We start from the raw sequence: 17,346 nt of genomic DNA, 5'->3' as shown, positions 1-17,346 counted from the left end.
TAGTTGTAATAAATATTGCTAATTAGTTGTTAGTTCTAATTATTCATAATTAGTTCTAATTAATTCTATTTATGTTATAGATTTATTTTGATGTAGCCGAAAGCATTGATGCCATCATTGATAAACAGGTAACAACATTATAATACTGTGGATTTCTTGTTCCCTTTGTGGAAGATGTATGACAAAAATATGTTTGTTGTTTTTGTTTGATGTTAAATTAAAACTAAGGACATGTACGAACTGAAAACTTATGGCATGTTTAAATTCCTAAAATTTTCTGTTTTGTGTAGGGCTCCACCATATTTTCAGAAATACAAGGAACTGTAAGTGCCTTCCTTTTTTTATACTTTGTTATATGTACTCTCTAGTACAACATTTTAAAGATTTTTTCACCTTTTTTCAACTTTGTTCTTTCAGATTGACTGCAACTGTAAATTATCTGGCATGCCTGGTATATTTATGATACTTTGTTATATCTCTAGATTAAACTTGAATTTATCTGTTGATTAAAGATTTGTATTAATTATAGATCTCAACATGTGTTTTACAAATCCTCGTATCCTTGAAGATGTCAGTTTTCATCCTTGTCTTCGCTTCAGAAGATGGAAGGTACGTAAATGTGAATGTTGAATATGGATTGTCTCTGGTCGAAGTCAACACAAATTATTCTCAACATGACTAATAACAATTGTCTTTTTACATTGAACACTTTTCTTTCAATCATTCACTAAAACCGCGTTCAAATGTCTGTGTATTTTAGTCTGAACGAATTTTGTCATTCGTCCCCCCGGATGGTCATTTTCGTTTAATATCATATAACGTGGCAACCGGGTGGGTGTTTTAGCAGTTATATTTTCATGATGAAATTGTCTATTTTGATGGTGTTTTTTTTGTTTAGAGTAAATATGCTACCATTGTTTGCGAAGCCTCGTGTCTTGTTTCAAGAGGTTTATCAACTGTTGAAATTATTTTAAAATATTTTTTATTGATTGAAATAAATTAAAAAGTTTGATTTTTCTACGTTTTAATTTGTACGACTGTTCAAAACATTGATTCGATGGTCGTCTTTTACTTGGTTGTTTCAGGGTGGAAGTGGAAGATTTGAATTGTCGATAAGTTCAAAACCAGTAATGGGTAAAAATGTATGTATTTATAATCATGTCAATTTATTAAACTGCTGTTGCATCTTCTTGCATTTATAAACTTAAATATATAACCTAAACTTTTTTCATACGTATTATCTCAAAGCATTTTGTATAAAACTAACTACATCGTCCTAACGCAATCATACCAAGTCAAATATTGTATACATTAACTTTTTCAAAGTCTTTTCACTCATTGTTTCCATATTTTATTTAGATCGAGAATGTTGTCGTGACTGTTCCATTTCCTAAACAAGTTCACAACCTTAACTTGACTACAAACGGTAAAAACGCTCATAAAATATTAAACATTACAGTCTGATATTTCATTGCTCTTCATTGATGTTTCCCATCAATATTTATGACTTGTGTTCCATGTTTTCAGTTGGTACCTATTCATTTGATCCAATCAAAAAAGAGCTTTCATGGGAGGTAGGTTCATGAGGAAATTGTCACGATCACGTGGTTATGTAAATCTAACGTTACATTAAACAATTTTAGATCGGTAAAATACAATCACAGACACCGTCACCTAACATCAAAGGAAATGGAGGTAAAACCTGTTTTTCTTTTAATTTTTGCCCGTCTCAGTTGATTTACAGACGTCTTGCCATGTTTTTCAAGAAAATATTTTCAATTTTTTTGCATGCAAAGCAAGATCTCCCTTCACAATATTTTTTGCTCACGAAGTAAAGTAAGGTCGATCTTGCCAGTAACCATTCCTTGGTCACAAAGTAAGGTCGATCTTCCCAGTAACCATTCCTTGGTCACAAAGTAAGGTCGATCTTCACAGTAACCATTCCTTGATCACAAAGTAAGGTCGATCTTCCCAGTAACCATTCCTTGATCACAAAGTAAGGTCGATCTTCCCAGTAACCATTCCTTGGTCACAAAGTAAGGTCGATCTTCACAGGTCGCTATCACTATAGTTATAATTTTAAATTGTATTCTCTTTTCTGATAATTGGTACTATCCCCCTTCCACTTTGGTATTCACCTTTAAAGATCTGATTTCCTACCATAATTAAACAACGTGGTGATGTGAGAATCGCTCTGATCTTTTTATGAAACTGCTCTCGTTTCATTTCGTCTTATGTTACTTGTCGTCAAATTCTTGCTGTGTGTTGGTTTTTTGTAGTATATTGCTTCTTATCATAATCTTTGTTTTTTTATGAAAAAAATTTATGCATATCTCCATAATCTTTTAATGTCTTTCCTTTTGTCTAATTTCCAATGTTTATATTTCAGATATCTTTAAAAAGCGATGTTCCACCTTCGTAAGAAACACCAACTAAATTCGTAAGTGGTTTTTTACTGAGTAACGTTTATAAAACCAGTTATAATTGGATGATATACTAAAATAATTCCCAAACCAAACGTTCTCTATGACACAAAGTTAACATAACTTCCCTCAGACATGATTTATTTATCAATACTCCTTAATCATAAACATGCAACAGTCTGCAACACTACCATCACAAATTTGTAGAAACCTGTCTCCCTTTCGCCTTCTTTCATCAGTAGCATTTTTTTCTTTTGTTAAATTTCAAAATATATTCATTTGCGGCTTTGGGATTGAAAGTCGATAGACTGAATGTACATGGAGAGGTAGGGACAGTTTGCATGGTTTGTTGTGTATGTAAGGGTACACTTTGCATGGTTTGTTGTGTATGTAGGGGCATGGTTTGTTGTGTATGTAGGGGTACACTTTGCATGGTTTGTTGTGTATATAAGGGTAAACTTTGCATGGTTTGTTGTGTATGTTGGAGTACACTTTGCATGGTTTGATGTGTATGTAGGGGTACACTTTGCATGGTTTGTTGTGTATGTAGGGGTACACTTTGCATGGTTTGTTGTACAAATTGGTGTTCATTTTAATCTTGAACAAATGACTTGAGTCCAACTAATGTTATATGGTTTCTGATGTAATTTAGAACTACAAGCTATTAAAGGAGTCAAGACACAACAGCTTGACGGTATAAGATAAGAACATAAAATTTTGTTGAATGAAGCACAACACAACATTTACGCATGGTTAACAATTCGCGAATCTCCTTCCTAATCCTTCGACACAACAAATTTTGATTAGCTTTCGAAAAGATAATTCAAGTTGTGTTTTTTTCAACATGTATGCATGTTTGACAAAAAAAATGTATCGTCTACTGGGACTGCAGTGGCAATTGAACTTTACCATGGAAAAAAAAAGCAAAGTTTTGAATGCAATCTTCAACTACATTGAACGATAAAAATGCGTCAATGCAACAATACTGTACACGCAAAAAAGTTATAGTCAGAGAAAAATTTCACTTGGAGCAACTGTGCAGTCACTGTGAGTGCAATGTACAATGTTAAAAAGGGAACCGTTCTAAATGTAGAAGGGAGTAAAAATCTGACTTGTTAAAGTTATTAGTAGTTTTTAGTACCCAATGGGAATCAAGCTTTAGAGAGTTTGTTTCCACTAGCTGAAAATTTTATACATTTTGCCAAACAAATTATAGTATGGTTGATTGTTCAATATTGCTTGGTTTCTTGTTATTTTTCTAGTGTTACATGGATGCTTGAAGCATATGGAGTTGTTCCTCCGAACAAGAAGTTGGCATTCCACTATTCAACGTGGCTTCAATTCTCTCCGTTTTTCTGGTGTTACTTGGGTACTTAGAGCGTATGGATTTGCTAAACGTATGTAAAGTTTTGATTCTCGTTTATGATACATAGCGTTCCCAAGTTGCAATTGGGTATTGTTTCTAAGTTTGTAAGAGATTTTTCGATCAAAATTTTATCTGTTGTCAACATTTCTAATTATGTTCTTCCTGAAAATGAATTTCTGTCTGCAGAAACCAATCATTAAATTTATCAACATGCTGCTTTATCCACAAAAAATGCTAAACGATCATATGAGGCAGCTGCATGGCAGTTTTGAATATCATATGATTTTTACAATGTTTTATTGAATTTTTAATTTCAGGGAATTTGATTGGTAGTCTTGACGGTCATTATGGATTTACCTGCAAACATTGGCTCATAGATCCTGCCAATAGAGATTTTATCTCGTTTGAGAGGAAGAGAGTTTTAGAGAAAAGTCGCATTAAAAAGTAAGTTTCCCAGTTAAATCGCAACAAAGTAAATGGTTTGAACCCGGGAGTATCGTTACATGTTTTTAAGTGCAGATCGTCCAGGCTGGTTAGTCCTGAGAAGGACTGTTGTTGACTTTTGACTCTGAAGATGACTACAGCTAAGATTGTCGTAACGTCTGTCAACAACAACAAAAACAATCCTTCTCAGGACTATACCAACCTGCGCGATCTACATTTAAGTTGCAACATTAATTGTAGTTTTGAACATTTTTTTGAAAATTCAAAATATATCAATGACACAATGAAATTGTAGCCTGTGGGAACATAAAATACTCGCGATTTGATATCATTTATATTAGTTTGTTAGTTTGATATGACAAAACAGAACATACGTGAGTGTCTACACTGTAGTGACAAAACAGAACATACGTGAGTGTCTACACTGTAGTGACAAAACAGAACATACGTGAGTGTCTACCCTGTAGTGACAAAACAGAACATACGTGAGTGTCTACACTGTAGTGACAAAACAGAACATACGTGAGTGTCTACACTGTAGTGACAAAACAGAACATACGTGAGTGTCTACACTGTAGTGACAAACAGAACATACGTGAGTGTCTACACTGTAGTGACAAAACAGAACATACGTGAGTGTCTACACTGTAGTGACAAAACAGAACATACGTGAGTGTCTACACTGTAGTGACAAAACAGAACATACGTGAGTGTCTACACTGTAGTGACAAAACAGAACATACGTGAGTGTCTACACTGTAGTGACAAAACAGAACATACGTGAGTGTCTACACTGTAGTGACAAAACAGAACATACGTGAGTGTCTACACTGTAGTGACAAAACAGAACATACGTGAGTGTCTACACTGTAGTGACAAAACAGAACATACGTGAGTGTCTACACTGTAGTGACAAAACAGAACATACGTGAGTGTCTACACTGTAGTGACAAAACAGAACATACGTGAGTGTCTACACTGTAGTGACAAAACAGAACATACGTGAGTGTCTACACTGTAGTGACAAAACAGAACATACGTGAGTGTCTACACTGTAGTGACAAAACAGAACATACGTGAGTGTCTACACTGTAGTGACAAAACAGAACATACGTGAGTGTCTACACTGTAGTGACAAAACAGAACATACGTGAGTGTCTACACTGTAGTGACAAAACAGAACATACGTGAGTGTCTACACTGTAGTGACAAAACAGAACATACGTGAGTGTCTACACTGTAGTGACAAAACAGAACATACGTGAGTGTCTACACTGTAGTGACAAAACAGAACATACGTGAGTGTCTACACTGTAGTGACAAAACAGAACATACGTGAGTGTCTACACTGTAGTGACAAAACAGAACATACGTGAGTGTCTACACTGTAGTGACAAAACAGAACATACGTGAGTGTCTACACTGTAGTGACAAAACAGAACATACGTGAGTGTCTACACTGTAGTGACAAAACAGAACATACGTGAGTGTCTACACTGTAGTGACAAAACAGAACATACGTGAGTGTCTACACTGTAGTGACAAAACAGAACATACGTGAGTGTCTACACTGTAGTGACAAAACAGAACATACGTGAGTGTCTACACTGTAGTGACAAAACAGAACATACGTGAGTGTCTACACTGTAGTGACAAAACAGAACATACGTGAGTGTCTACACTGTAGTGACAAAACAGAACATACGTGAGTGTCTACACTGTAGTGACAAAACAGAACATACGTGAGTGTCTACACTGTAGTGACAAAACAGAACATACGTGAGTGTCTACACTGTAGTGACAAAACAGAACATACGTGAGTGTCTACACTGTAGTGACAAAACAGAACATACGTGAGTGTCTACACTGTAGTGACAAAACAGAACATACGTGAGTGTCTACACTGTAGTGACAAAACAGAACATACGTGAGTGTCTACACTGTAGTGACAAAACAGAACATACGTGAGTGTCTACACTGTAGTGACAAAACAGAACATACGTGAGTGTCTACACTGTAGTGACAAAACAGAACATACGTGAGTGTCTACACTGTAGTGACAAAACAGAACATACGTGAGTGTCTACACTGTAGTGACAAAACAGAACATACGTGAGTGTCTACACTGTAGTGACAAAACAGAACATACGTGAGTGTCTACACTGTAGTGACAAAACAGAACATACGTGAGTGTCTACACTGTAGTGACAAAACAGAACATACGTGAGTGTCTACACTGTAGTGACAAAACAGAACATACGTGAGTGTCTACACTGTAGTGACAAAACAGAACATACGTGAGTGTCTACACTGTAGTGACAAAACAGAACATACGTGAGTGTCTACACTGTAGTGACAAAACAGAACATACGTGAGTGTCTACACTGTAGTGACAAAACAGAACATACGTGAGTGTCTACACTGTAGTGACAAAACAGAACATACGTGAGTGTCTACACTGTAGTGACAAAACAGAACATACGTGAGTGTCTACACTGTAGTGACAAAACAGAACATACGTGAGTGTCTACACTGTAGTGACAAAACAGAACATACGTGAGTGTCTACACTGTAGTGACAAAACAGAACATACGTGAGTGTCTACACTGTAGTAACAAAACAGAACATACGTGAGTGTCTACACTGTAGTGACAAAACAGAACATACGTAAGTGTCTACACTGTAGTGACAAAACAGAACATACGTGAGTGTCTACACTGTAGTGACAAAACAGAACATACGTGAGTGTCTACACTGTAGTGACAAAACAGAACATACGTGAGTGTCTACATTGTAGTGACAAAGCACATGAAATACCAAGAAACTTTAAAGTTTTTGAAACGTGAAAAAAGCGTCATATTTCTTAGCAAGTTGCTATGCCACCATTGTGTAACTTTAATCAGTTTTGTTTTAATTAGTGCTGTATATCGTATTTACAGTGGTTTTTAAGCAAGTAACTGTAAAAGATCCTATGTCATTATTCTTTTCCTATAAAATACAGATACTAATCAGCTGCTATGTTTAAAGTACTTAGCATGTATTTTTTCTTTTTCTAAATACCATTGTTAGAAAAAACTGTTAGGTATGTTTGAATTTCATCTATGAAATTTATAGTCTGAAGAGATTTTTCATTTGTCTTACCGTTGGTTAGTCTATTTCGTTTGATTTGTTACAATACTGTTCAAAATTTCTTTTTCTTAACTAAAATATCTAATAGAAAACGAAGTGCCTGTACATATCATCTGTACATTTCATCACCTTGATGAATGGTGCAAAATTTAACATGACGTCGTTCATAATATTTTGCTGGTTGTACATACCATAAAAATCTTGATATCGTACACACATAAGAATATAGAAGCTCTCTGCTTTGCTTGCAGCAATTATTTGTAAACGTTTTTTTATTGCAGCAAGAGTTGGAGTTTTTGGTTAACCTAATGTACCATTTGATAATAAAACTTTTATAAACTAAATAACAAATAGTAAAATTGATAGAGAAGTTTACAAAGTTAGTCAGAATTGCTGCAGTACATAACAAACCTTCCTTTCTCTGCTAACAACAGTGAAATTATTGAAATAGCATAATATTTGAAAGCATTTATTCGTTCTAAAATTAGGAACTGAGCACTCTAGCTACGTGCAGTTAAAGTAACTAAAAATACAGCGTCTTCAATATGTTGAAAGTATGTTATAACTTATAACGAACAAATGATTCTTACTGTTAAAATGTATGAGAAAATTTTCTTTTGTGTTTTGTGTTCCTGCGTTCTAAACAAAGTTTGAAAACATCTCATATAAGATATATTAAGCTTATTTGCATCAGGATTCTAGTTTTTTCTATTCCGAATATAATACTTGTAAATTTTCCAAATATTTATTCACACTACGCAGCGCTGCGATAACACTCAAAAATCTTTTATCAGTGTACTTCCTGCTGTGATTTTTTAAATAGATGATATTGCAAAACAGGTATTCGACACAGAATCCAGAGCAAAGTAATTTATGATCCCATGTATATGATTAGTCAATTTTTAGTCTTATTTATGTCTTATCTCATTGAAGTTTCATCGTAGTTAATGTTGGTGCACCAAAGTTATCAATTATATTTTTATGATATTTAGAAGCCAATCATGACGTCAACTTCCATAAACTTCTAGACAAAAGTAAGAATATTAAAGCTGACGTTCACGAGGCTCTACAAAGGTAATTTTTCTTTCCAGGGATATCGATTATGTATGTTGACCTGTGCATGTCGGAACATTAAGAAAAATAGTTTTTAGACAATATGTAGTTGTCGTTTCTTGTTTAAGTTGCTCGTGGCTTAGTGGGAAGTATGGAATAGCTCGCCCAAACGAGAAGATGCCGTTTCCTCATTTGTATGTCACAGTTGATTTTAAGAAAGAAAATTCGGAGGCTGCTATCAAAAATGAGATCTATGAAAAGTTAAAATGGAAAGCATCGAAATACATCGAATTACGATCTAAACCATTTAAAGAAGCAAAGTTTCGAATGCTGTCTAAAATTATAGCGCAAAGAACCGAGGGTAGTTTTGGAACAATGACAATGTTCTGCCTTAAGAATGATATGTACTATGCCTTGACCTGTGCTCATGCGGGTGTTGTTAATAATTTGGATGACTGTCAACAAGACTTTTGTGGCGGAGTCCAATTTATGGAAATCCAAGAATCTTTAAATGCCACAGTTAACGAAGAAAGCATGGAATACTTTTACAATGGACAACCGATTGTCCGTGTTCCGGATCAAACGAGAGTGGTGTCTAATGAAGAAGTCGATATTATGTACATTGTCATTGGTAGGGAGGAAGATTTTCAGGAGCTTGCTGTAAATAATCAGATGACTCTCAATTTAGATTTGGATATGCAGTGCCATACAGGCCCTCACCACCTGCATTGCATGTGAAACATCCAACTCCAATGTTCTCAAAAGACATCTGAATCGCCTACACATCAATCCAAATGCATTTTCGACAATTCTTCGTGCTCGTGAAAGTCTATAGTTAAAAACTTTCTCATCACCTATTGCAGTCTGGTGTGGATATGGTTGCATTAGATTTTCATTCAAAGCAAATGCCTCATCTCCAAGCAGAAAGTAAGGTATAGGCAATAATGTATCTCTTAGTTCTTCAGCTTGTGGGAAATAGCATGTCTTGCATATGTTTTTAAGGTGACTGTCTTTAAAAATTCCTCCATCTGACTGGTTGCCATGGGCTCCAAGATCAAATGAGATGAATTTAGCATTTGCATCTGCAAGAGGACTATGCTAAAATGTTTTTTATAGTTAAAGTACTCAGAGGCTGAGTTTGGAGGTGCCTCAAGTTGATATGTTTACCATCAATGTTGCCAACTGCATGGGGAAAGTGCCATTTGCATATAAATTCATCAGCAATGTGTAACCATTGTTGCTTTGTTGTGGGTGGCTTTAAATATTCTTCCTTCAGCACATTATACAAAACTTCACAGACCTCAGGTACAATTTTTGAAATAGATGAAACTGATATTCTGAAACTGTACATCAAATCTTTGTATGAGCATCCTGATGCTAAGAACTTTAATGTTACACACAAGCGATCAAGAACAGATATAGCATCTCTCATAGTGGTGTTTTTCTTTGCTATGAATGGTGTTAACTTTTCACATAGCTCATCAAACAAAATGGAATCCATCCTTAAAAGTAGTAAAGATTATAATTTGTAAATAAAAGTAAAGAAAATAAGAAAATTTCATTATTAAAAAAAGAACGTAAAATTTGAATTGATTGTACAATCTACTGACTAGCTTAATTTTGAAGAGTGCATGAATAAAAAGACTATCACATTTCCTAACTTACCGAAACAAATTCTAAATACATCATGGTCAGTCACTCGGATCTCTTGAATTAAATTTTGTGCTAACCCTTGTGCGTATCGGCGCTGCACAGTTTTCCATGGTTTTACCTACCATCGTCGTGACTTTCGTTTTTTTTTCACTTCGTGCACCATTAGAGATGTAATAATAGATACTGCTTGAAGTTTTTCGGCCTTGGTCAGCGCCATTTTTGCACAAACATTGCATTAAAAGTACGTCGTAAAATGAAGTATGCACATGTAACTGTTCATTATTACAATGGGCGCAATACATCAATCGCTTTGCGAACAGATATATTTACATATATTTTGTGTCGTTTACACGGTCAAATGTATTTGTCGCATAAAAATTTTCATATTAAAATTGCTCCTGTAAACGGGCCTATAAAGAGAGAAAACTGCGTGTCAATGTTCAGTTTAAATACTAATGATTGAAATTTCTAAATAAACATGGCAATTTATTAAACGTTTCTATTTCAGGGAATTTCATTGGTAGACGACCGTCGTCATGGATTTACCTGCAAAAGTTTATAAATAATTCCCGATACTCGCTAAGTTACATCATTTGGCAGGAAGACGTTTCACAACGAAGACAAATTTAAAAAGTAAGTTTTATCAATAAATATCGACTTAAGAAGAATTATAGGATATACAAAATACTCTAGTTTAACTTTAGAGACATAGTAAAAATATGAAATGCTCATGGTTTAGAATAAGTCTTTCTTATTTCCTCCGCCACGTGTTTATTCGTTTTTTAATTTGATATGACAAAACAGACGATACATGAACAATTTTATTCATATGGCTTTGAATTGGTCATTGGAAATATATTGCATTCCCATAATTTTCTTAAGACGAACATCGTCCATCAAAAACGGCATTTTCACAACTTTAAACCGCCATAAAAATGGAATAATTTGATCAAATCAAAAACTTTTTTACTGATACGCTAGAAATCGGACTTGAATTTAATATCGCCAATGATATATGGCCATTGAGTTCTATAAGACCTGGAGGGGAAGCGTGAACAAAATTACTATAAATTATTAGCGCACGGCCGCGTGGTCAAAAACATGGCGGATTTTGGTTGTCAAAGTCAGCGGAAAGACGCGGGCTCATAAAATAAAAATTTTTTCGCCTACCCGGATTTGACCACCACAATTGCGATTATATAAAATAGCAATGCCGAGCACAAAAACTTTTATCAATAAGAAAAGTGTTATGTCAGAGAAACCAATGCACTTTAATTTAAGAAATCGTATTTTCAATGGGAAAGTAATGTAGTTCTGTTCAGTAGTAGATCCATGGTTTTCAATGACAATCCAGTTTCTAATATCTTCGCTCAAAACAGAACCAGCAACATGATTATAGAATTTCTGAATTTCGTTCTTTTGCTTTCTTAGTTCAAGATAATTTCTTCATAAGTTGTCATTAGATTTATCAGAATATCATAATACTTTATAAGACACCCAGAATCAATCCTACCAAAAAAATTCAAAAAAATTACATACCTACTTATAGTATATTTCCAGTCGACTTAAGTCGTAGGGGTAAGCTAACTTTTTCTAACTCCTTTTTGGACATTTTAACTAAGATTTACCCATCTATTCAAGAAAGACAGTTGCACCAAGCTGTTCACAAACAGTCCAAAACACAAGTATTGCCCATGGGATTATGCGTTAAAGCTTAACGACACATTGACAGAGTAAAAAATGCCGTTTGATATTTCTAATATAGCTAAAGCATTACTTGACAAAATATACGTTATTTTATGATAGATTTTCCTCATTTAAATTGGTGGGTCTATTTCACAAAAACCTGAAGCATTATTTTCAATATTTATGCTTACGGTATCATGGTGGTTTTTGCTGGTTGTCATTAATATAAGCAGTAAAAAAAAATCCGGTTCCAGAGGGAGCGAATGTTAAAAATTTTTCTCAAAGTGGAAGTTTTGACAACCAAAATCTGCCATTACCGCCATGTTTTTGACCACGGGGTCCAGGCCCCTTTTCCCCTCCAGGTCTTATAGAACTCAATGTATATGGCCCGTAGATGTAAAATTTGTTTATGTAGCACATAAAAATCGTAAAGTCACGTGTAAGCCACTGTCAAACATGAATAGCCAGGCGTTGTGTATAGTATGATGTCGTTTTATACACAAACACGAAAAATACAATTATTTCTCAATTGATATAAACTATTTGAAAGAATCCAAACAATTCATTTTATATAAAGCTGTAAAACTACATGTGTGGTGTCTCAAACATGATGAGTATTACGTCTACATCAGGACCTAGTAAGTAATGGAATTTTATATGCAAATATTTACACAAACGTAATCTTTATTGCCTTTTAAAATGTTAAGTACAAACAAGAATGCAATGTAACCATTGAGATTTGTTTATATCTTCCTTATTCACATACTTTTGTTAACGGACAAAAATGTGAGATGTAATGAAGAGTGAAATAACTCAGCAAGTATTCCTTTTATCTTGCTATGATGTATTAACCGTGTAATGTAATGCATTTATTTCCAGCTTCTTATGAAAAGATGTCTTTGCCATCTCCCATGAGTGACAACGACTATGACGACATTGATAAAACTCCTTCTACAGCAGTACTTGGTAAGAAATTGTATTTTGTTAGCAAACATTTGCACAAACATCTTTACATTCCCTTTAAAAGTCAAACACAAACAATTAAGAGTTGTTTATATCATGCGTATCATTCATACGTTTGTAAAGGGTCAGATAAGAGAGTTTTAAAATTTGTCATCATGCTGTAATGTTATTTAATTGCATTGCAAAAAATTTATTTTTATTTATCTATTAGATGATAATAACAGTGAAGACATGATTGGTGTTTCGCCTTCCACATCAAAACTTGGTAAGCAAAAGAATTTTGTTAGCAAACATTTGCCCAAACATTTCCATGTTTTTCAACGCTAAATACAAACAATAATTTATAACCTAATAAATTAATTTTAAAAGGTATCGTTATATGTAGCCAACTAAAATCTTTTTATTCAAAAATAATGCAAATGTTGTGGATCAAAATCATGTGAAAATTTTAAACTTTGTTAACATAGAAATTTGATCAGTATGTACAGAAAGTAAAAACTGGCTATAATGCTAAAAGTAAATTGTGAAAACCATCATGATCAACGTGTCAGTTACATGTATACGTTACACGTACACAAATGAACTTAAATAGAATATTGTTGAAAACATCCTTTTAAAACATATTATTTGATTATTGATAGCCAATAAAAAGCCAATAATTCTGGTAAAAAAACTCAAGCTTTTCAGAAGGTAACCTTAAAAACATTAGGTTCTTTAATTCTCCGAACTCTTTTCACCTCGACAGGTGCTTTCATCTTTGATTTTTCAATCTCAATGTTTCCGCATTTAAAGTGAAAAGATCCTGACGTCCCTCAACGTCCTTTGAACTAAATATCCCTCATCCGTGTGTTTAGGAGCAGGGAAATACGCTGTTAATACAAATAAACTCAAGAGAAGGCAAACATGTTATTATGTCATTATTCAGTAGCTAAATATAAAAGTCAGTTCACCTTAACGGGCAAAGCGGTGTAGGTATTTCAAATCTTGTCTAATAGGCACATTTTTTTGATGTGCGTATAATTAGTAAATTAAATTGCTTCTTGATACATTGATTTATTCCTTTCTAAATAGTCTACTTTACTTTTTAATTGAAGACTTGCTGTCTCAACCATGGAAATGTTATGATAAATCAATAATGCACCAGCAAAAGTTCAGAATGATGGAAGAATATGGGCAGAAAAATCCAAGAAACGTTAAACTTGTAAATGGTGTAAAGGTTATTTGTTCTGAAGAGTTTTTGCTTGGTAAAGGAAGTGATGGAACTCGTGTTTACCTTGGACTTGGAGAAGATGGTTATGGAAAAGCAGTAAAACGATTGCTTCGAGATAACTGTGCGGAGTTAGCAGAACGAGAAAAAGAAATTTTGAATGAGTTGAATGCAAAGCGTTCAAATCATGTTGTGAATTATTGGTATCTTGAAAAACAACCAGGCACAGATTATTTGTATTTGATACTAGATTTGTGTGAAGAATCGTTAGAAAGTTTTGTGAAATCTTCTACTTTGCAATATCTTCAAAAAGCACTTCCTACAATTCTTATGCAGATTTTAAAAGGTTTAGCTGATCTTCACAGCGGCGAGCGTCCTATTCTTCATCGGGATTTAAGACCCTCGAACGTTCTTCGAGATGTACAAGGAAATTTTTTAATCGCTGACTTTGGTATAAGTCGAAAATTATTAAATGAAACTTCGACACATCGAAGCATACAAAGAGGAGCTAAAAATTGGATAGCTCCAGAGTCATATGACGTATCAGATGATACAATTAATAAAGTTCGTTACAAAAAAGAGTCTGACATTATGGTAAGTTCTTGAAGTAGAACTAGAGGTCCAACTACAGGTCAATGTTGTTTTTGCATTTGAATGTTGTATTTGGTAGGGATATCATTATCACTGCCACTGATATCATTATCACTTTTAAATAAAATTTTTGTTTACCTCTATTGTACAGTCATATAGTGGCGAAGTACAAATTGTACTGTAAAATATAAAAATATGTATATGTATGATAATGAATTGTTGTTATTGCCTTATTGGTTTTACGATTGTATGTCTCTCATTTAGATTGCTCTAAAAAATTATGGCTACGACTCTTAATTGGAGAACATTATTCTGATTTTTTTTGGCCTAAACTTGTATTTTTTGCAACTAACAAACAAATTAACTCCATTTTTTATTGAAAATAGAATGCCGGAATGGTGGCTTATTATGTTGCAACAAAGGGGAAACATCCTTTTGGAACTGAACGGTTTTTACTGGACAACTTATTAAATGGAAACGCAGTTGGCTTGGACGAAATCAAGGATGCCACGCTCAAAGACCTTTTATCGTGGATGCTACAGCTAAAACCGGAAGACAGACCATTGGCCAACGAAGCGTTAAAACACCCTTATCTACAAACCGATAAGGAGAATTTCGATTTTCTGTGTGATGTTGGGAATGAACCAGAAATAAAGACATCATCTCCACATTCTCTTCCCTTAAATCTTCGTGAGCAGTTGAATCTTTCAATAAATTGGATGGACCGTATCGATCCTGAATTCTTTAATCATTTCAATAAAGTATCCGACTCTACATGGTTAGGTTGCCTAAGATTTTTACGAAACGTTCGCCAGCATTGGCATGATAAACCTCGTCCACAACTGTCATCATGTGTTAAAGATGGAAACTATCAAGAGTATTTTCTTCAACTTTTTGAGGAACTGCCTTATCTAGTTCACAGAGCCATAAGATTGAGTAACTGGAAGGCAAGACCTGATCTAGAGAAACATTTTCCAAGTAAGACACAGAAATGAGTTTTCATTTTTGATGGCCAAGCTATAAATTAGGGGTCCATGACACTATATTTGTAATTTTCACTCTAGTTCTCCTCTTCATTTACTGTACTTAATGCATGTATGTTTTGAATTCTGTATATTGCCGTTGCAAACATTTGTTACACAGTGCACATGCTGTAAAACTTGAAGAAGGCAGGGGAAAGAAAAGCGAAGGTGTTACAACAGCTGAACTTCGTCGGAGTCGTCTATAGGCTGGTCGCTAGAGTCTGTTTCAATCGGCTCATAAGCATATGGTTGAATCATGTTTTGATCGTTAATCATTTCTTCGTAGTTTGAAACACTGCTTCCAGAATAATTACTAGAGGAATCGTTTGAGTAATCCGTATCCATTGCGCAAAATAATTTAAAAACTTAGAAAATAAAATGCAACTATGAATATATGCTTATGCGTAATTTCTACTTTTGCTAGTATTTTTTGTCCAATGTTGGCAACGATCACCGCGCAGTGACGTAACGACGAAAAACCGCTGCTGGACTGCGGCTTCGCTTGCATGTACACAATGGCGATCGAACAAGAGGCAAAAATACACACATTTAAGGCATTATTTCTCGAGTTAAATTTGAATTGGAAACCTAGCATTTCGCGAGAGTGGTAAGAACAATATACACTTTCATATGAGTGAAAGTTGTGTTAAGGTCTGACTATTTTGTGTTAAGGTCTGACTTATTTTATTTTCTTTGCATTATTTATCCTAAGTGTAAATGGTCAGATCAAATGACAAATGGAAAAACAAGAACATTATCGTTTCAATTTAAAGCTAAAATGTGCCACATCAATGAAGTCTTTTTATTGTCTGCAAAAGAGGTTTATGGGAAAGCAATTGGCAAGAAGGAAATCAATGATACAACTATTCAAGATTCTCTTTTATGTATGTTTTAATTTGAGGCTCTTAAGAAAGTTAGATTAAGTAACCAAGTTGGATATTACATGGCCAGATTGCTATGAATTTTCATTGGATTTTACAATGTTATATAATTATTTTTGTCTTCAAATGACTAACGATCCAAAACTGAAGGCGAATGAAATTTAAATTTGATTTCCATACATCATGTTTCTTATGTAAAATATTCAATAAATTTTAACAAGTGTAATTTAATAATACATAGCATTTCTTCAAGTATAACAATGTATAACAATACATATAACTATATATAACAATATAATATGGATGTCATGACTTGTAACGCAATTAAGGAGTTGCTCGATCTGTGCTCAAAATCCGTTGTACTTTAGCGTTATATAAGTCTTTCGTATGAGCTCCGAGCGTGAGTTCAATGTACTAGAACGCTATTCAGTTTATGTACGTCAATACAGTACACTGCAAAGGGTAAAAGATTGATATGCATAAAAAGAACAACTTATTGAATTGGGGAAATTGGTAATATTTGAATAAAAGGACACTTTCATGTGAGGTTGTCACCATTTCCTAGTATTTCTTTTGTTGCAGCTTTGAAATTGTTAAAAGAAAATCTGTGTACGTTGAGGTTAATGATGACGAAGTCAAAGTTGCTGAATTTTTGTTTATTTTGGCTTAGTTGTGTTGCATTTTTCTTGAGGCAAAAGATGGTATGTTTTAAGCCACAAGCTTGCATTTATGAATTTCAGTCTTTTAAATACTTCGCCAGATCTGTCTCTTTCAGTCATTTGTTACTTGTTAGGTCAAGATTCCACATTTTCAGTTAATTTCCATTGATTCTATTATTGTAGTGTGCATTATTGGTGTGTATGGAACTCAAAGTATGAATACTGCCGAGGGACTCTACCATGTTTCGTTATTTTAATTGAAACATCCA

The 17,346-nt window shown here is 34.2% G+C and overlaps 2 protein-coding genes across 6 annotated transcripts in view; both read left to right on the top strand.

The window, feature by feature from the left end:
- The window catches only part of LOC124455578 (serine/threonine-protein kinase/endoribonuclease ire-1-like), a 261,076-nt gene that overhangs the window by 84,056 nt on the left and 159,674 nt on the right, over positions 1 to 17,346 (top strand). The window lies entirely within an intron of this gene.
- Positions 1 to 17,346, top strand: part of LOC124455586 (AP-3 complex subunit mu-1-like) — a 32,514-nt gene that overhangs the window by 1,919 nt on the left and 13,249 nt on the right. The window contains exons 7-23 of one of the 5 annotated variants that reach the window (XR_006951914.1): positions 81 to 128; positions 291 to 323; positions 418 to 451; positions 530 to 609; positions 761 to 831; positions 899 to 947; positions 1,086 to 1,142; positions 1,360 to 1,426; positions 1,528 to 1,574; positions 1,644 to 1,695; positions 2,390 to 2,440; positions 3,076 to 3,117; positions 3,686 to 3,820; positions 4,107 to 4,233; positions 8,355 to 8,436; positions 8,544 to 9,347; positions 9,418 to 9,988. Coding sequence is in view for 1 of the 5 variants with exons in the window: in XM_047006239.1 (XP_046862195.1) it covers positions 81 to 128; positions 291 to 323; positions 418 to 451; positions 530 to 609; positions 761 to 831; positions 899 to 947; positions 1,086 to 1,142; positions 1,360 to 1,426; positions 1,528 to 1,574; positions 1,644 to 1,695; positions 2,390 to 2,436 (585 nt within the window). In the remaining 4 variants the exon portion in view is untranslated. Of the gene's footprint in view, positions 1 to 80; positions 129 to 290; positions 324 to 417; positions 452 to 529; positions 610 to 760; positions 832 to 898; positions 948 to 1,085; positions 1,143 to 1,359; positions 1,427 to 1,527; positions 1,575 to 1,643; positions 1,696 to 2,389; positions 2,441 to 3,075; positions 3,335 to 3,685; positions 3,821 to 4,106; positions 4,234 to 8,354; positions 8,437 to 8,543; positions 9,989 to 17,346 lie in introns of those variants that run through there. The other 4 variants (XR_006951912.1, XR_006951915.1, XR_006951913.1 and 1 more) reach the window with 4 other exon arrangements.

The sequence above is a fragment of the Xenia sp. Carnegie-2017 genome, unplaced genomic scaffold (genome assembly GCF_021976095.1).
Source record: "Xenia sp. Carnegie-2017 unplaced genomic scaffold, XeniaSp_v1 HiC_scaffold_4, whole genome shotgun sequence".
Classification (NCBI taxonomy): Eukaryota; Metazoa; Cnidaria; class Anthozoa; order Malacalcyonacea; family Xeniidae; genus Xenia; species Xenia sp. Carnegie-2017.
Note: the sequence above shows the minus strand (reverse complement) of the source record. Positions and strands in the feature narration are given on the sequence as shown.